This window comes from Eleutherodactylus coqui, chromosome 6 (genome assembly GCF_035609145.1).
Source record: "Eleutherodactylus coqui strain aEleCoq1 chromosome 6, aEleCoq1.hap1, whole genome shotgun sequence".
Taxonomy (NCBI): domain Eukaryota; kingdom Metazoa; phylum Chordata; class Amphibia; order Anura; family Eleutherodactylidae; genus Eleutherodactylus; species Eleutherodactylus coqui.
In genome coordinates this window covers 87,927,038-87,945,628 of record NC_089842.1, presented here as the reverse complement: position 1 = coordinate 87,945,628, position 18,591 = coordinate 87,927,038, and the positions used below count along the sequence as shown (strand labels likewise).

Below are 18,591 nucleotides of genomic sequence, written 5' to 3'. Positions count from 1 at the left end.
ATGAATAAAGCATTATAGTTTGGGGCCCTGTTACAGGTTTTGCTTTGGGGCCCAGGAGCTTCAAGTTACACCTCTGCCTGTAGAGACACTGTTTACTTAGCATAAGAAATGATTCGACGACTACTTTGTTCGCTCCATGTCAGTTTTGCAGGTTTTAGAACAGCCAAAGCAGCTTTCTAGTATCAGGACCCTAAAGAAGAGCTTTACTGAAGTGATTGCTTTACTAAGACAATCTTTCTTCCAATTAAGCTGGCCTAGTGATTAGCTGAGCGCTGCAGGAAGAACTGGTCAGATAAATGGGTAGTCATGTATAGTATATGGCCGAGCCCGCCGAAGTGGGCAGAGATGTTTCCTGCCCACACAGTGCCAATAGAGCTCTGAGTGTCTGACAGTCTGGTTGCTAGGGATATATTGCCTGACAACTAGGATTTTTGATAGGGTTGTTAGTCTGATTACCAAGGATAAGCTACCTATCTCATTTTTGAATCTCGTAGGCCTCATGTCCACGGGGAAAATCAGGCCCGCCGCGCATTCTCCATGCAGAATCCCACAGCGGGTCTCTCCTTTCCCGCGGACATAAGGCCTAAAAAGAAGAATTACTTACCTGTCCGGACGCTGCGGATCTGCCCTCCGTCGTGGCCGGATCTTCTTCCTTCGGCCCGGCGGATGTGCTCTGCACGCCAGCAGCGTGCCGTGCGCATGCGCCGTGCACTCCCTTTTTTTTTTTTTTTTTTTAACTCCTGCTATCCCGCGACGGAGGGCAGGAATTTAGCTGCGGGTGTGCCACGTGTCCGGACAGCTTCCATAGACTTCAGTAAAAGCCTGCGAGAGCCGTCCCCCGTGAGCCCCGCACTAAAATGCAGCATGCTGCAGGTGTTTTCCCGCACACGCAATCCGCTACTCAAGGGAAAATGACATCCGCAGGTATTTAAATACCTGTGGGTGTCCAATGCATCCCTATGGGGCACGGATCACGCGTGCGGGACACCCGCTGCGGATCTTTCCCTGTGGACATGAGGCCTTAGGCTACATTCACACGGGCGAGCGTGATATTGGGCCAAGGAACTCGGGCTGACATTGTGCTTGTCAACACGCATTTTTCATGCCAATTTTAATTCGAAAATGCCTCACATCACTTCTGTGAACCGGTGCTCCTCAGGTGGGTCTTACGTGCGCCAAGCGATCACAAGTGATTTCCATTGTTTTCAATGGGAAATATGACCTCTCACGGTATGCGAGCGCCATGCAGCGTCTTTAAGACATTGTAGGTAGCGGAATTGCCACTAATTAAGAAGCCTCTGTAATTTTTACAAAACTTTTTTTGGAAACTAGCTGATTTAGATGGTGTACTGCGTTATATGCTGGCGTGGTGGGATCTTTGTCATAGAACATGGTACACTGACATGTACGGGAGGGGGTTACATCATCCTGCACGCTAATGCATCCATCTGTATCCAGGGCAGAACTGACGGCTTAACCCCTTGAGTGGCAGGTTTCCTACCACCCTGTCGTGCCCACCAGGGCAGGTTTTTTAAAATGGTCTAATCATTGAATTTCAACTAGTTTTGCAGTTGCGTCTCAAGAGCCATAACTTTTTCATTTTTCCATTGACATGGCCATATAAGGGCTTGTTTTTTGCGGGACAAGTTGTGATTTTTTAAACAGGGGGGAGGAAAAAAAGAAATGGGGGAAAAAAGAAAAAAGGGGCCATGTCATTAAGGGGTTAAATAATGTATTAACTTCCTTCTCTGGGTCATTACAACGCACATGGATACCACATGTGTGATTGTATTTTTGATTTTTTACAAAGTAAAGGGAGACAAGTGTTTTTTGATTTTTTTAATTTTTTTACTTTTTTTTTTTTAATTTTTTAAAATTTTTTTATTTTTTTTTGTCCCTTTAGGGGACTTCCACAGGGACCCATCAGGACCCCTGATCACATTCCAGGGGTCCGATGGTGACAGCCCTTTACATGCTGCAGTGACAACCCTTTACATGCTGCAGTCACATAGACTTCAGCATGTAAGGGGTTAACACAGCAGAGATCGGAGGTTTTCTCTGATCTCTGCTGTAAGAGCAGGTACCTAGCTGTCCTCTGACAGCTAACAACCAGCTCTCCCTGCCACAGAGACCATCGGCTTGCTTCTGACAAGCCGATGGTCTCTATGGCAACCTGTAAACAAAGCAGGACATTGCCGACATGTCGGCAATATCTTCTGCTGGTTTTTCAAAGCCCTTGCTTTGTTCTCTGTGGGTCTGTGCAGGCAGAGCACACTGTCACAGCTTGTGGCATTGTGCTCTGCAGCTCCCATAGTGATATATAGCCCGGAAATCTTCCGGGCTATGTTGCTATGAGCAGTGGAGCTCGTCCCGGAACTTTTCCGGGCGTGCCACTCAAGGGGTTAAAGGATATGTGTCATCAGAAAATAACCAATTTATAGAAATCACGTTTTTGTGTTTTAAACATATTTTTAAAGGATTTTTGGTGGTTTGGCTGCTATGCCAGGAAGTCTGCAAAAAAGTTTCCAGCTACCCTTGGCTTCCTTTTCAGCTGTGCTGAAAACGCTGTCAAAACGCATGCCAATGTTTTTGAAAACGCAGTTAACGCAGCGTTGATAAATGCAGCTTTTTTGCAAACGCCCCGTGTGAGAGAGGGCTAAGGGTACTTCTATACATAAAGAGAAATCATTCTCCCAAGCGAATGAGCAAAGGATGACCGTTTGTTAGTTCACTAATTCATTTATTTTACAGGATCGTTCAGTTTGCTGTACCAGTGAATCAGGACAACTGAACGATTAGCAGACGAGCCAACGACGACTTCTATGCCTGCGTGAAATGAGTGATAAGTAAACGAATTATCATTCATCGTTCGATAGCTGGCCGCGTTTACACTGAAAGATTACCATTCAAATTTGAACAATCCAGCAATATTTTTTAATAATTTTTTTTTTTTTTCCGTGTAAAAGTACCTTAACAGGACAGGCAGGATTACCCTGAGAGGTAACACTTTTAAGTGATAAAATTGCGCAATTTTCTCACGATGCAGGGGTGCGACAAACCGCATGTAAGGGTTCCTTCACATTAGCGATGTTTTGTAGCTTGCGACATCGTGAGAAAAAAAAAATTGGGGGTTGCTAAATATTACCGCGATTTGCAATGTTTTGTAGCCCATGTTTCCCTATGGAACTCCTAGTTTATCACATCACACAAACTTTGCACCATTCACAAGAGGGATGAGCTGCGACTATCTACTTTGCCCAAGTCACAGAACATGTCTAGACTTGTCTCCATACGAGTCAATGGGTTCATTCTCCTAATGCTGTTAAATGTAGCTCAGGACTGATGGCCGCCCCCATAGTCTTGTATAGACAACCGATTTTAAAATTCTACAATTAGAAAATGTTCCACTATCTGGTTTTAATGAATAAAAAAAAAACTATTTTGGTGATAGAGTCCCTTTAACCCCTTAAGGACCAGGCACCTTTTTTAGGGATTTTACCCAGGTGGTGGTTTTAATGCCTTATTTTTTCTCCCTAAGCTATCAAAATTATTTTTGCTGCATCTTTTTTTTTTCTGTGACATATAGGGCTATTTTTGCAATATCTTTTTCACTGACTACTTTTTCTGTTTTATTGGGGGTAAAAAGCTAAAAAAAAAGATTTCTTATAACATTTCTAGTTATATAATTTTTATATTTTTTTTAAAATTAGTATATTTACACTAAAATATGGGAACAAGTTCCTCATTTTATTTCGGACGTTTTGGTATATAATATGTATGGTTTTGGATTACAGGGTGCATACAGCGACTGTTTTGGTTGTCGTCGGCTTTGGCTTATTTTCTTTATGTATATATTGTTTTATTCTGTAACTTTGTTTTATTTAGTAAAAAAAAAAAAACATAATTACATTAATACGTCCCCCATGACGTCATGTAAGACCTTTGGGGGGTCATCCCTTGCTATAGCAAGGAATCCCGGCAGTCACGTATCTTCTGATATCCCACTGGAACATTCCGATATGGCTGATAGACAGGGAGGTCCTGATGAAGCAGCAAGTCCTATTTTAGTGAACATTGGGGTATCTGTCACTTTAAGTCTTTACTTCATGTCTCTCGTTTTCTTCCGTATACTTATTTTTTTTTAACTTGTTTTGTTTTATTTTTTTTATGAAGGTGCCGTCTTTCTAAGAGAGATCCCCCGAAGATGAAACCAGTAAAGAAAGCTGCAGGCCCAGGAAACAGCAAAGCATCAAACTCCACCCGCAGCAAGAAACAGAAAAGAAAGGTGGAAGAAGGAAGGCAGGAGGAAGAGGCCACAGAGGAGGAAGCATCAGAGGAGACAATCGAAGAATCGGGACACCACCTGGCATTTGTGGGTGCAAGGAAGATGCAAGTAAAAGTGGAATCTACAGGGACCCGGATAAAGGAACAGGAGCTGCCATCACCTAACTCAGAAGAAATGATGGAGGCAGAGACACAGGTTGGCACATCTCAGGTTTGCATGGAAGCATCTAACAATGACCAAGTGATGAATAAAGGGGCGTATGAGCCACCTCGCTGGGAAATACCTTTGAGCAGGAAAACTGCAACTTTCAAGTCTAAAGCACCCAAGAGAAAGTATGTGGAGGGCCAAGGATCACAAGATGGACAAGAAGATTCCTCCAGTAGCAGTGAAGGTCCTCCTGCACCACAGGAGTGCATGTTGGAACAGACGGCAACACCTGCCATTGAAACTGAGGACATATGCCCCTCCGTGAGATCTTCTAGTACAGATACGGCCAGTGAGCACTCTGCAGATTTAGAAGAAGAAACTGAGAAAGTCCAAACGGAGCTGGAGCAACCAGCTGTGTCTTGGCCTGAGATTGACATGCGAGGACATCTTCAACCCCAGAAGGTCCTGGCCAGGAAGGAGGACGCCTTCCATCTTTGTCAAGTAAAGCAAGTCCGTAGGAACCAGGAACTTGGAGTGCTGTTTCCCGGCTCACAGACCATAACATTCCTGGACATCTTGCAGGAACCGATTCTTCTAGACCAGATCCCAGCACCAGGTGAAGTAGAAGTTGGTTCAGCGGTGTGTGCATGTGTTGGACCCGAGAGCACAACTTTCCGTGAGGGAACCGTTGTAGAAATAGTCCAGAATCCGCTGTCTTATAAAGTGTGCTTTCAACAGAGTCCAGGTCGAAGAGATCGCGACTATGGCTGGGTTCCACACAACAGTATTCGGCTTGTGCGCTTCTCGTGGTGTAAAGAGCCAATATTGTTGGTTCCCCGAACAGCAGAGGAGAAGCCGCAACAAACTCTTGGGAGATTCCCGACAACGCATTCTTCCGAACAGCAGTCAGGTGGGCCAGTGGAGGTAATGGCGCCAGAGCAAAAGCACCTTGAAGATGCCGAAGTCACAAAGATAAGCTTTAGTATGCCCGTTAGTGAAGAAAAGTTGTCTTCTGTACAGCACTGTATTCTCTCCCCACCCAAGTCACCGGGTTATGGGATATTGGGCCGTCTGCCTGAGCAGCCATCCCCATTACTAAGTCCAGATGCAGGAAGCCGGAGCAGTTGTAGCAGTGTATCTCTGGATAAATGCAGTACACCAGGTTCCCGTTCCCGTACCCCTTTAACGGCAGCACAACAGAAGTACAAGAAAGGAGATGTAGTTTGCACCCCAAATGGTATTCGTAAGAAGTTTAATGGTAAGCAGTGGAGGCGGCTGTGCTCACGGGATGGCTGCATGAAGGAGTCCCAACGTAGAGGATACTGTTCCAGGCACCTATCAATGAGGACAAAGGAGATGGAGAGCCTGTCTGAAGGACGGGGTGGCCGAGAAGGGAGCGCAGAGTTTGAGTGGGACGACACGTCACGGGACAGTGAAGTCAGCAGCATACGCGCGGATTCCCGTCCCCGCCTGGTGCCTGCAGACTACTCTCGCTTTGACTTTGACGAGTGTGAAGCTGCAAATATGTTAGTCTCTCTGGGAAGTTCCCGCTCCGGAACGCCATCCTTCTCACCTGTCTCTAACCAGTCCCCATTCTCCCCAACGCCATCTCCTTCACCTTCTCCACTTTTTGGCTTCAGGCCAGCCAATTTCAGTCCCATTAACGCTTCCCCTGTCATCCAGCGAGCGGCTCGCAGTCGTCATGTAAGCGCAAGCACCCCCAAAGGGCAAGCAGTATTGACCCCAGACATGTTGCACCACTCCCATCACCGAGAGAGGCAAACAGCTGGCATCCTGCCCTCATTCCAAACCAACCTTACCTTCACTGTACCTATGAGTCCAAGCAAGAGAAAACCAGATTCCCACCATGGCAGTGCCAGCTCAGCTGCCGACTTCCAGAAGACTGATAGTATGGACTCAGGGGTGGATTCTGTGTCTCATACGCCAACTCCATCTACACCTGCCGGATTTAGATCAATGTCTCCTGCCATCTTTTCCCGATCCCAACAGGCCTCTCCATCTTTGGTCCTGTCCCCTCCGGCTGGCCTGACCTCTGACCCCAGCCCTACTGTCCGCAGGGTTCCAGCTGTGCAGAGAGACTCGCCTGTTATTGTACGTAACCCAGATGTCCCTCTACCCTCAAAGTTTGTGGAAAAGCCTTCTGATGGGGGATCCCGTGCTATCAGTGGAGCAGTCACAGGAGGTGGTAGTCCCAGACGCCTGGTCAAAGTATGCTCCAAGGAGCACCCTTCTAAGACTCAGCTCCAGATACCAGTCCCCATTAATGCTAACCAGATACAGAATGTGGCCCGATCATTGCCATCAGGACAAACAAGCGTTGGAGAGTCAACCATCTGCACATCATCTGGTTCTTCGGACCACCCTCCAACCGTATTCAGTGTCTCCTCACCATTCCAGCCTGTTGCCTTCCATCCATCTCCCGCTGCTCTGCTGCCAGTTATTGTACCCAGTGACTACAGCAGCCACCCCGCTCCTAAGAAGGAGATCATCATGGGACGGCCAGGCACAGGTAAGCCATATTTTCACATCCACACTGATGAGTAATTGTAAGGACCACATATTGTGAATTTGTGTTTTGAGTAATTGTCTAACTCACTTTTATGAACTGCAGAGGTCCAGATAATAACGGGGCAGCAGCGGCGCTATTAAGTTCTTGGCAACCGGCACTGTCAGAAGTAAACTGCTTCTGCAGAATTTGAGGGGAACGAGGAGCACAATGTATTGGCCACTGATAGGACAGGCCTTGTAATCTCTGCTGATGATGATGGGGATTTGATGTCTCCTGCTCTGCTATGTTTAATCACACAATGTTGGAAGTGCACTCCTTCTCAAAAACAATCCCTCCCCTAGAAGCAGTTGTCGGAATGGAATGGAACTTTCTATGTGTGATTGTAACGTTGGTATAAGTGATTACAATATCAGAGCAAAAGGATTATTTATGGCTGAAATCTATGGCTCTAGTACCCTGTTGGTCCGCCTCTAGCTTGAATACAAAATGTGATACAGGTGGGCATGGAGGGTCTAGTACCCTATTGTACCGCCTCTAGCTTGGATACAAGATGTGATATGAGTGGGCATGGAGGCTCTAGTACCCTGCTGTACCGCCTCTAGCTTGGATACAAGATGTGATATGGGCGGCCATGGAGGCCTCTAGATTGTGCAAACTCCTAGGTTGTCGAAATTGGTGTCCCATACATGTTCTCTTGGCGATTAAATCTGGCGACTAGGCGGGCCACAAGTATGGCAACGTTGTGGAGATAGTCCTGCGACTTACTGGTGACTGTTTAAAGGGTTTTCATGGACTAATGTATTGATGAGCTATCCTCAGGAATAGGTCCTCAATATCTGATGATTTGGGGTTCATCACTTGGGGTCCCTGCCAATCAGCTGATTGAGGAGTGCATGACTCAAGTGAGCGCCACAACTTCACCTCAGACCTGTGACCTATCGTTCATCGGTCACATGACGGTGCTATGAAATATACCGCGCTTTGCCTGGCATGCAGTGAAGTAGCACACTGAGCAGTACAGCCACTTCAAATAGCTGACCAGTGGCTGTCAGGAGTGACTGACTCCACCAATCAAATATTAATTACCTAGTTTAATTACCTGGTCTTCAATACTGAAGTCCTGGAAAACTCCTTTAAAGGGGTTGTCCCGCGGCAGCAAGTGGGTCTATACACTTCTGTATGGCCATAATAATGCACTTTGTAATGTACATTGTGCATTAATTATGAGCCATACAGAAGTTATAAAAAGTTTTTTACTTACCTGCTCCGTTGCTAGCGTCCTCGTTCCCATGGAGCCGACTAATTTTCGCCCTCCGATGGCCAAATTAGCCGCGCTTGCGCAGTCCGGGTCTTCTGCAGTCTTCTATGGGGCCGCTCGTGCAGAATGCCGGCTCCGTGTAGCTCCGCCCCTTCACGTGCCGATTCCAGCCAATCAGGAGGCTGGAATCGGCAATGGACCGCACAGAAGCCCTGCGGTCCACGGAGACAGAGGATCCCGGCGGCCATCTTCAGCAGGTGAGTATGAAGACGCCGGACCGCCGGGATTCAGGTAAGCGCTGTGCGGGTTGTTTTTTTAACCCCTGCATCGGGGTTGTCTCGCGCCGAACGGGGGGGGTTAAAAAAAAACAAAAAAAAAAAACCGTTTCGGCGCGGGACAACCCCTTTAAGGGTACATTCACACATAGCCTATTGTGGTGCGCATCCACATCAAAATTCCCCATAAAATTTTGCACCATTTGCAACAGATTTTGACCCGATATATATATATATTTTTTCTTTGCCGCAGATCCACAGCAGATTTCACGTTTTCAATTGAAGGGGTGACGTATCCTGCTGATCTGGTGGTGCAGAATTTGTCAACGTTTTTGTTGCAGATTTTGGTTCGGACTTTCTGCTGTGGAAAATCAGCACTTTTAGCGCTATGTGTGTACGTACCCTAAGGCCGCCTGCACACGGGCGGAAATCCCGCGGCGGTATTTCCCGCGGGATTTCCGCCACTGAAAGTTTGCATAGGAGTGCATTACAATACGCACTCCTATGCAGACGGCCGCGGTTTGGCCGCGCGAAATCTCGCGCGGCAAACAAACTGCGGCATGTCCTATTTTTGTGCGGGGCACGCACTCACCCGGCCGCCGGCTCCGGTCTGTGCATGCGCCGGCTGCGCCGCAGCCGGCACATGAACGAGCCGGGGCCGCCAGGCGCGGGTGAGTACGCGCTTGTCCCTGCAGGCTCTCGGGTCGGGTCCCGCGGCGAGAATTCTCGCTGCCGGATCCGACCCGCTCGTCTGCAGGCGGCCTAAAGCTACCAGAGGGGTGAATTTGAGCAGGGAAAGTGAAAGCCATGTAGAGTGCATGCAAGGGGTTTGGGAGTTGTAGACAAAAACTGATAAACAAGTCATGTGACCCAAAATAGCCCAGATTGAAGGGAACCTGTCACCAGGTTTTCCCCTTCGGAATCGTTGGCAACTGTTTTAATAAACCTTTTTAAACAGGACTCTTCTACCCTAATGCGCGTAAGCCCGGCGTACATCTATAAATCTGTTTTTAAAACTCCCGCACCGCATGGTAATCAGTTGTGAGGGGTCCTATGGACGGAGCTGGACCGTTCCAGACCGCTGGAGTTGCCAACTTACTTCTCTCCTTGATGTGGATGATGTCCCTGTGTCGCCCACAAGCTTCTACAGATCTCGTACTGTGCATCCTGGGAGTGTCGAGTCCCTTTGCAGATTGCTAGCGGCTTGTCGATGACAAAGGAACGACATCCGCATCGGTCAAGTGAAGAAAGACAAGTATAAGGGTGCCTTCACACCGTCGAGAAAATCACATGATTTTCGCGCAATGCGAGAGTGGGTGAAAACACATGATTATGAAACCAATTATTTTCAATGTTTTCATTCTCATTTGCGATATTTTCACTCTTGCGAGGTTGCATGAAGAAAAATCGCAGCATATCCTTTATTTTTGTGATATTGCCCATTGTGCCTAATGGGGCAGCGGCAGCAGTTTCGGCCCCATTGCAAACAATGGGAGAACATTGCAATCTCCTGCTGCTGCTGTGAGGGGAACCCCCGCAGGTATGCAAGGCTGTTTCTATGTGAAAACGCCTTGCATCCAGGGGTTTTCAGAAGGATTGCGAGGGCGAATATCGGGCCGTGAATCATGGCTCGATATCACCCTCCCCAGTGTGAAGGAGCCCTAAGGAGGAGACCCCAGGCGACTGGAACAATCCATATATGTTCAACGGATTGTCCAGAACAAATTAACATGGTGGGTTTTAAGAACCACTTTTCTGGAGGTATGCTGGCCTTATGGATTTTAAGGGACACATTTAGAAAGGTTCATTACTGACTGATATATTGCTGCTAACGATTCAGGAGGGGGAGACCTGGCATCAGGTTCCCCTTTTAAAGAGCCCCTCTGGTTTAATTTACAATAGAGGTGATCACAGCTCATCCTACTGATTGTGTAATCGTGGTCTGTAGTTTATTTAGCTGAATATAGAATACAGAAGATAATGGCACTGTCCTCCCAGCAGGCAGAGATGGCACTGGCTCTAGCTGGCGATGTGATGCTGTGCTGATGAATCATGGGAGTGTTGGCAGAGCATAGAGAAAGTGGGCAGGGAGAAATCTCAGCATCAAGATGGTGCCTGATAAGCATCAGACAGGAGGCTGCACTGCATGGAAGTGACTGCAATACACATAGGAGATGTCCTAAGCGTGACAGGCATTTAGGTGAAGGGGGATGGAATGGAGCAATGTGTTTTCACCAGAGTGGCCCTTTAACCCCTTGAGTGGCAGGTTTCCTACCACCCTGTCGTGCCCACCAGGGCAGGTTTTTTAAAATGGTCTAATCATTGAATTTCAACTAGTTTTGCAGTAGCGTCTCAAGAGCCATAACTTTTTCATTTTTCCATTGACATGGCCATATGAGGGCTTGTTTTTTGCGGGACAAGTTGTGATTTTTTTAAACAGGGGGGAGGAAAAAAAGAAATGGGGAAAAAAGAAAAAAGGGGCCATGTCATTAAGGGGTTAAATAATGTATTAACTTCCTTCTCTGGGTCATTACGACGCACACGGATACCACATGTGTGATTGTATTTTTGATTTTTTAGAAAGTAAAGGGAGACAAGTGTTTTTTAAATTTTTTAAATGTTTTTCCTTTTTTTTTTTTTTAATTTTTTTTTTTTAAATTTTTTTTTTTTTTTTTTTTTTTTTTTTTTTTGTGGTTTTCCCGCAGGGACAGTTTAGGGGATATAGATAACGGGATTACAGCTGGTGTGACGTTTTGTTTTTTTTTTATAGGCAAAACCCCAGATAAAAATGGAAGCTTCATAAATATCCATGCATGGGATTTGTCCCTTTTTTTTTTTGTTTGTTTTTGAGGCAAATCGGCATGAAAAGTGCAGTATTGTAGCAGGTGGTGTGCATGTGGTGATACTTGCTGATATCAGCATATAGGATGTGTTGTACTGGTGTTTTAGGGCACAGACTGAGTTGTCTGAATGGACTAGAGAAAATTCTATCTTGTTTTTGCCCCTGACCATATTCTTACTTTGAAGTTTTCCTCCAAATGGATGGGATGTGACTACCTGCTGCTAAGCCTATCCATATCTATGTCCACTTCCGCAGGTTGTCTTCCAGCTTTCCTAGGAAGTCTGCCTAGTTAATCGGCGCTGTATCCTCTACTTTCCTGTCACTATATAGAGTTGGCTTCACAAATTTGGGAACACTGGGTGACAACCTTTACAAAAGTGGTTATGGCCATCCTATAACTTGTCACTCGCTTTTCCATGTAACCAGGGGCATGTGCCCTGGGTGCAGTAAGACTAGGTGGGAGGTGGGGCACCAGCTTAGCAATTAACCATCCCCTACAGTTTACCTGGAACAGAGCTGGTTCTGCAGGATAAGGACATTGCGGATCTGGACAAACTGAGTACAAACTGCTGCAGCTCCGGTTCTGTCTGTGTTACCGACATGCTTTTGGTATTATCTAAAAGCCGGGATAACTTCTAGAATCAGAGCTACAGCCATTTGAAGTGGGGTCAGTAATATTGTATTTACCGCTGTGTGTTGCAGAGTGGGGGTCCCTTCACCTGGAAGTTAAGACAGGGTTGGGGGATGGGTGTTGGTGCCAAAATGATTCTGTGTCCCTGCTGACGGAAAGCCTAGCTACGCCTTTGCGTGTAATCACAGAATGGCTCAGTACATTATTGCATTGTGTGTTTTACTTTAGCTTCAGTACCGACATGTAGTGTTCACTGTTATCAGCCATTTCAGGGCAGACTGGAAACGTGTGTCCCCCCCTCCCACTCACCTCCCTCCTTAGTTGATCTCTATAACAGAACCTGCTGACCTCCCACAGAAGAGTTTCAGGAGTTTCTCAGAACTGGGAGTAATTTAGATGAAATCCCGTCTTTGGGGGTTGATAATTTTCTACGCTCCATAGATTTCCTGTCCGGCACTCCTTTTGGAAGGACCCGGCCTCGCCTCTCCCCAGCAGCCGCCCACGCAGACATTAACATAATGGAAATGATCTTAATTTCTCCAGTGCCATCCCCAGTTACTTTCTAGGTTGATCGGGTTTTCTTGCACTTCAGTCGCTGCTATCTTGACCGCTCTGCACCTCTCATCCATCCTCCTTGTCTTTGCTGATACCTACTTCCTGCGCTCCTTCTTGCTTTGTTGTCGGATCTGTTAATTTCCCTCTGCTACTTCTGGTTTATTCCTTAATCCAAGTTTTCTGAACTTCCTACTAGACTCTCATAGCCACAGTCTTATGCAAAAAGTTTGTACACCCCTTGTAAGATTACATCTTCTGCTGAGTGTCGGTGACCGTAAAATGACAGCAAACCCCCGTCCTCCATCCAAATCGCACTCCGCTCCATTGGGAAACCCATGTGAACTACAACCAAATGCTTTCTTGCAGTTTTTAGGATCTCAAATTGAAGACGAGGGATCTGGATTGACCTAGACAAATCTCTGATAAAGTATGTAAACTGATAAGGGGTGCCTACGTTTTTGCATAAGACTAGTTCCACGGTGCCAATTTGTCCAAAAATCATGGACGGTCAACGTTTTTTTTGGATAGTTGGCGACTATCGGTCTGGCCTTTTCTCCGTCTGCTTCTTGGATGTCTCTCCTACTTTTCCTCTCCTACCTTCAGCTTTCTGCTGTGCCCCTGAGCTGTGAATGTGACTTGATGGTGTGAATGAAATCTCTCAGTTCCCGCCGCTGTAGAGGAGGTGTCTGTACGGGCGCCATACGGGGCACATTATCTTCATTACATCTATTTCTATCCGCTAAGAGTAAGGAGCACATTTAGTAATAGTCACTTCTTCATCCCATGTGCCCTACACACCCGACCGCAGGACTAGTAGGGATGTACAAAGTAATCTGTATGACGGCTGCGCCTCAGTCCTGTGCTGCGAGGGCACTATCGATGGCAAACTATGCCGTAAAGCATCATTGTCAGAGAGAAGCTGGCACAATAACACTGGGTTGTGCCAAGCGGCTGTGCAGGACGCAGGGTGCCCTCTGAAATCTTTAAGTTGACTTTAACGGGATTGTCACATGTGAGATAACCCCTTTTAGAATGCGGTCCTCGGTTCCACTACCAACACACACAGTAAACGACTGTTCTTGCCGTGGCCAGCCTTTTGGGGAAATGCGATAATACATGATGGCTATACCGATGAATGGCCACCCTGTAATACAAGGATGGCTTAAAGTCCGCCAGAATGAAAGTTGCTCTTGGAGTCCGTTCACACATCGGATTTGTGGCAGATTTCATCCATTCAACTTGAATTTATTTGAAAGGGTATGTTCACCCGTAATGGAAATGCTGTGTACCAACGGCGCTTAGTTTGAAATCTGCTATGTGTTCACACAGCACTCCCCCCTCACCTCGCAATTCTTCGAGTTGTTAGCGGAAACTAATTGCGGTTTCCGCTCGCAGAGGAAAAATCGCAGCATGCTCCATTTTTGCGCGGACTGCTTCCATTGAAGTTGGGCCGCCTGCACACGGGCTGCGTGCAGGCGGCCTAATATAAAGGCGTTCAGCATGTTTATAATGTCTATAAGGCCGTGTTCACATCTGCACTAGAGGCTCAATTCGAAGCTTCCAGAGAAGATCTGGCACAAAAAAATTGTCATAGTAGCACAGCATGCTGAGCTGGAGGGAATCCAGGCGGTCCCATTCTAGTCAGTGAGACCCATCTGGCATTGTGTGTATTCATCATAGGAGAGGGACAATGTTCCTTCTGTCTGCTCGGTGATGGAGCAGGAAAATGGGATGCCAAATGCTTGGCTTAGATTCGAACCCCTATATCACATTTTGCCACTAGAAGCACCCATCAAAAACAAACGGATACTTTCTGTACAGACATAGTAATCCTTAACATGATGGCTCGCTACGTTAATAATGCAGTGTGCTGTCAGCCAGTATAATGATTACAGCTGTATACTTCTGAATCCATGCTTTAGATCAAAAGAGTTTCCACAAGTATCAAAAAAAATCTGGTGCGAGGGGGTCTTACTCTGCAACTTTACTATAGTGTTCCCTATTTATGTTAGCACAAAGCATATTGTTTGCCCTCATTATTCGCATTCTTCTTTTTTTTTTTTTTAAACACTTTGCAAGTCTGTATGCATAGAGCCTGATTTTGGTATCGTAGGTTTGGTTCTGGAATGCTATCTTTTCTCCTTAGGGAGAGCACCTGGAAGGGGAGTCAGTGAGGGCTTATAAGGCCATTCATGGTCCTCTGGGTAATATGCAAATGCTGCCTTCCAATATTGTTTCACCTCTTATTTGCAGGTTTGGTTCTGTTGTTGTATCTATGTAGTGGGCTCAATTCTGGTACCACATCTATGTAGTAAGCTTGGTCGTGTTACCGTATTTATGTAGTAAGCTTGGCTCTGATACCGTATCTATGCCGTAAGCTAGGTTCTGCTTTCTTTTCTATGCAGTAAGTTTGGTTCTGGTACTGTATCGATATAGTAAGCTCAATTCTGTTATTGTTTCTATGTAGTAGGTTTGGTTCTGGTACTGTATCTATGTGGCATCTATACATTTCTCAGTAATGTATAGTCCCCGTTCTGCCCTCTTAGTAATTTATTGGCCCCGCTGTGCTTACTAAGGGGGGTGGCTATGACTTTAGCGCCCAGGGGCCCATGTAAACCTAGATCTGCCACCAGCAGTTGGACTGCACCTATCAGCTAATTATCACCAGGATAGGGTATAATTAAATATCACTGGAATACCCCTTTGAGCATGTCTTGTCTAGCTTGCCCATATGGTTAGTGTCTCCTGCACTACGCCTGGCACTGGCTGGCATTGTGCTTCTACTACCGTGGCACTGCATAGTAACGTATTGTGGCTGGGTTGATTCCTCCTTCCTCCTGAGCGGTTGGAGCGCCCGCTGGGACTTGTGTGGGACTTCTGGCAGAGCGTCAGCTGCTCTCTGTGCAGGCCTCTGCGTGAGAACTGGCTCTGAATGAGCTGTCCGTCCCTCCGACCCCCACCGCCTAGATTCTAATACTGAAACTGCAGAGCGGGCAGGAACCAACAGGGCCTGGATGTGATACCCCCATAGCTGAGAGGGCACACCCTACATTATAACCCCAGCCTTGCCCTAGTGCCCAGCACAACATAACACAGTGCTTAGTCATTGCATTATGTGGGCTGTGCATGGCTGGTAGAACTACAACTCCCAGTGTGCCCTGACAGCTGCAGGCTGGGGGAGGATGTGTGGGGATAAATAGGATATAAACTGCTTTTGTTAATGTGTGCGTGTGTAAGTAACCATGAAGGGGTGTTCCTGATTTATGAAGGTAAGGCCAGGGCTACACTGCGATTGACTGGGTTTGCACCGCCAAAGATGGCTATGTATCACTGATATGGCACCGCCCCTGAACGATGGAGTCACAGGTTGTTGCAACGTCGCAATCGTAAATAATCTAGCGAGGTTCTGTATTTATATTGCAACCATCACGTCATAGTCTGTGACTCCATTGAGTTCAATGCAGTGCGATGTTGCAGTGTTACACAGTGATCTTTGGTCACATGACCCTAGCCTAAAGCTTAAAGGGGTATTTTGGTTACAGACCTTTTTTTTTTTTTTACCCCCAAGTTTCACCCATCCACTGGGAAAGAAGTGATAGATGGGTGGGGGTCTGACCACTGGGCCCCCCACTGATCCCATGAACGGGAGAGTCCCTTCCCCCATGCTTCTCACTTCTGAATGGCTTCTCCCACCTGCAGTGATGCCATTGAATGGAACGCAATTCCCTCTTGTGCAGCTGCATCTGCATCCATTTAAATGGGGCTGCTGGAAATGGGTGATCTCTATGTACCCCGCAGTCTCCAGCAGTTCTATTGGAAATGAATGGCGTGACACCGCACAAGTATGCCCGATGCTCCATTCAATCTCCTCCTCACTACCGAGGCTGCAGTGAGGAGGATTGGAGAAGCGGGGCCCCCATTCTTGGGATCGGTGGGGTCCCAGCTGTCTGAACCCCACTAATCTATCAGTTTTCAACCATCCTGTTGATGGGTGAAAACTTGAGAAAAAACGACTTGTAAGCAGAACAACCCACTCACCCCCTAGGTGTCACCACACACTTTTTGGGTGCTCTCCTTAAGGAGACAGGACACCCCTACTGACCCACATCACCGGCCTCTAACGAAGTCACATTGATTTGTAGGAATGCTGTCATCCAATAGGTGGCGCTGCGGAGGTGTTTTTCCCATTTTTCTTTTTTGCATAAATTACCCAGAGGAGCATGCATGGCCTTATAAGTCTCCTCACTTGCCTTCTAGGTGTCCTCACACCCCTTTTGGGTGCTCTCCTTTGGGTAGAGACTATACCATCCCGTAACCCACTCCCCTACTAGGTGTCTCCACACACTTTTTGGGTGCTCTCCTTAAGGAGACTCGACACCCCTCCTGACCTCATTGTGTAATGAAACGTTCATCAGCTTGCTAATATATTTTTTGTTTCAGTTACTTCTATTTTTCAATATCTCCGCTTGTTGTCAGCAATTGGAAATGCACCCTGAAACTATATTCTGATCATAAAGGTGCAGTGTTGGTTACAGTGTATCGGCTCTCTTTTGATGGGCCATGCACTTGGATGGACTTTTGTCCTCTGCATAGAAAGAAGGATTTTCCTAGTCACTCTCAGCAAACAGAGATATTGACAATGGTGAGGGGAAATGAAAGTTTCTCCTAGAGCAATAACTTCTGGATCAGGACCGGTTTCTGCTGATGTGGAGATGCGTGCAGAGATGGACGTTCTTATTGTACGAAGTAAGATTCCATTTAATCCAGTAAATTTGATGATTTGGCACAGAACTACAAGATGAGCAGATTCTACAGTCACATGTTCTTTACTTCTCCCTGAAGGTTCTCCACCCAGATTGGTTAAGTCGGAATAATTGATTATCTGGCACTTGACACGATTCGTTGATGGGGTTTCCAAGAATCTACACATATTACTTATCCACAGTTGATAAATGCAGGATCACTGGAGGTCCTTCCCCTGGGACCCCTACCAGTCATGAGAGTACAAGTCCCATGCATGCTGTGTTCTGTTCAAAGTCTATGGGACAGAGGCAACTAAGTGCAACATTCAGCTATCTCACCCATTCCCTTACAAAAGTCACGTGCATGTCCAACCACTACTCTATTCATATGAGGGGGCAGGGGACCCCCCTTGTGAACCCTGTAAATTCTAGTGGTGGGTCCCACCACCACCCCGGTGATTAGAGACTTAAGACCCATTTAGATATAACGATTATCGCTCAAAAGACGTCTTTTGAGCGATAATCATTGTTTGTAACTGCATCGGTTCCGTTACCCCGTTGCTCATCGTTGCCTTTCAGCATGCAGGACGACAGCAATGAGCCTTATCAAGGATTCACAGCGGGATTCACAGCGGGATACAGCTGATACTATTGTTTCAGCTGTATCCCGCTCCCTGATGACAGGCTGCATATGAAGAACAGAGCGGTCCAGCTCTGTTCTCCATACCCAGCACGGAGCGCCCGGCTGAAAACATCTGGATGCAGAAGGCAAGCGGGGACACCCCACTTGTCTTCTGCATGCTTCGCTTGGCTGTATAACAGCTGGGTGCTCCGTGTAGAAAACCTCTAGATGCAGAAGACAAGCAGGGACACCCCACTTATCTTCTGCATCCTCCGCTCGGAGTGCTCGGCTGTATAGCAGCAGGGCGCTCCATGCAGAAAACAGCTGGATGCAGAAGGCAAGCGGGGACACCCAGCTTGTCTTCTGCATCCTCTGGTCAGAATGTTCGGCTGTATAACAGCCGGGCGCCTGGAGCGGGGAACAGCTGGATGCAGAAGACACCTTGTAAGCACAAGGTGATCGCTCATCTTGCGCTGTAAATGACACAACGATTATCGTGCAAAAGCCGCCTGAGCAACATCTTTTGAGCGATTATCGTTGCGTCTAAATGGGCCTTTATGGCCTAACCTGTTGATGGGTGATAAGTGTTGATTCTTGCAAAGCCCCTGCAGCAAATCAACGATGTGTGAAGGCACACTAAAGCAATGATACTTGACTGCTTTTGCAGACTTGCTTTTAGGGAGGCTATCGCCTGCGTTTCCGTA

At 46.9% G+C, this 18,591-nt stretch overlaps 1 protein-coding gene across 6 annotated transcripts in view; it reads left to right on the top strand.

The window, feature by feature from the left end:
• Nucleotides 1-18,591, top strand: part of CIC (capicua transcriptional repressor) — a 107,395-nt gene that overhangs the window by 10,697 nt on the left and 78,107 nt on the right. For all 6 annotated transcript variants that reach the window (XM_066607131.1, XM_066607136.1, XM_066607134.1 and 3 more), the window contains exon 2: nt 4,174-6,962. In XM_066607131.1, coding sequence (XP_066463228.1) covers nt 4,205-6,962 — 2,758 coding nt within the window. In that variant the 5' untranslated portion in view covers nt 4,174-4,204. The remainder of the gene's footprint in view (nt 1-4,173; nt 6,963-18,591) is intronic.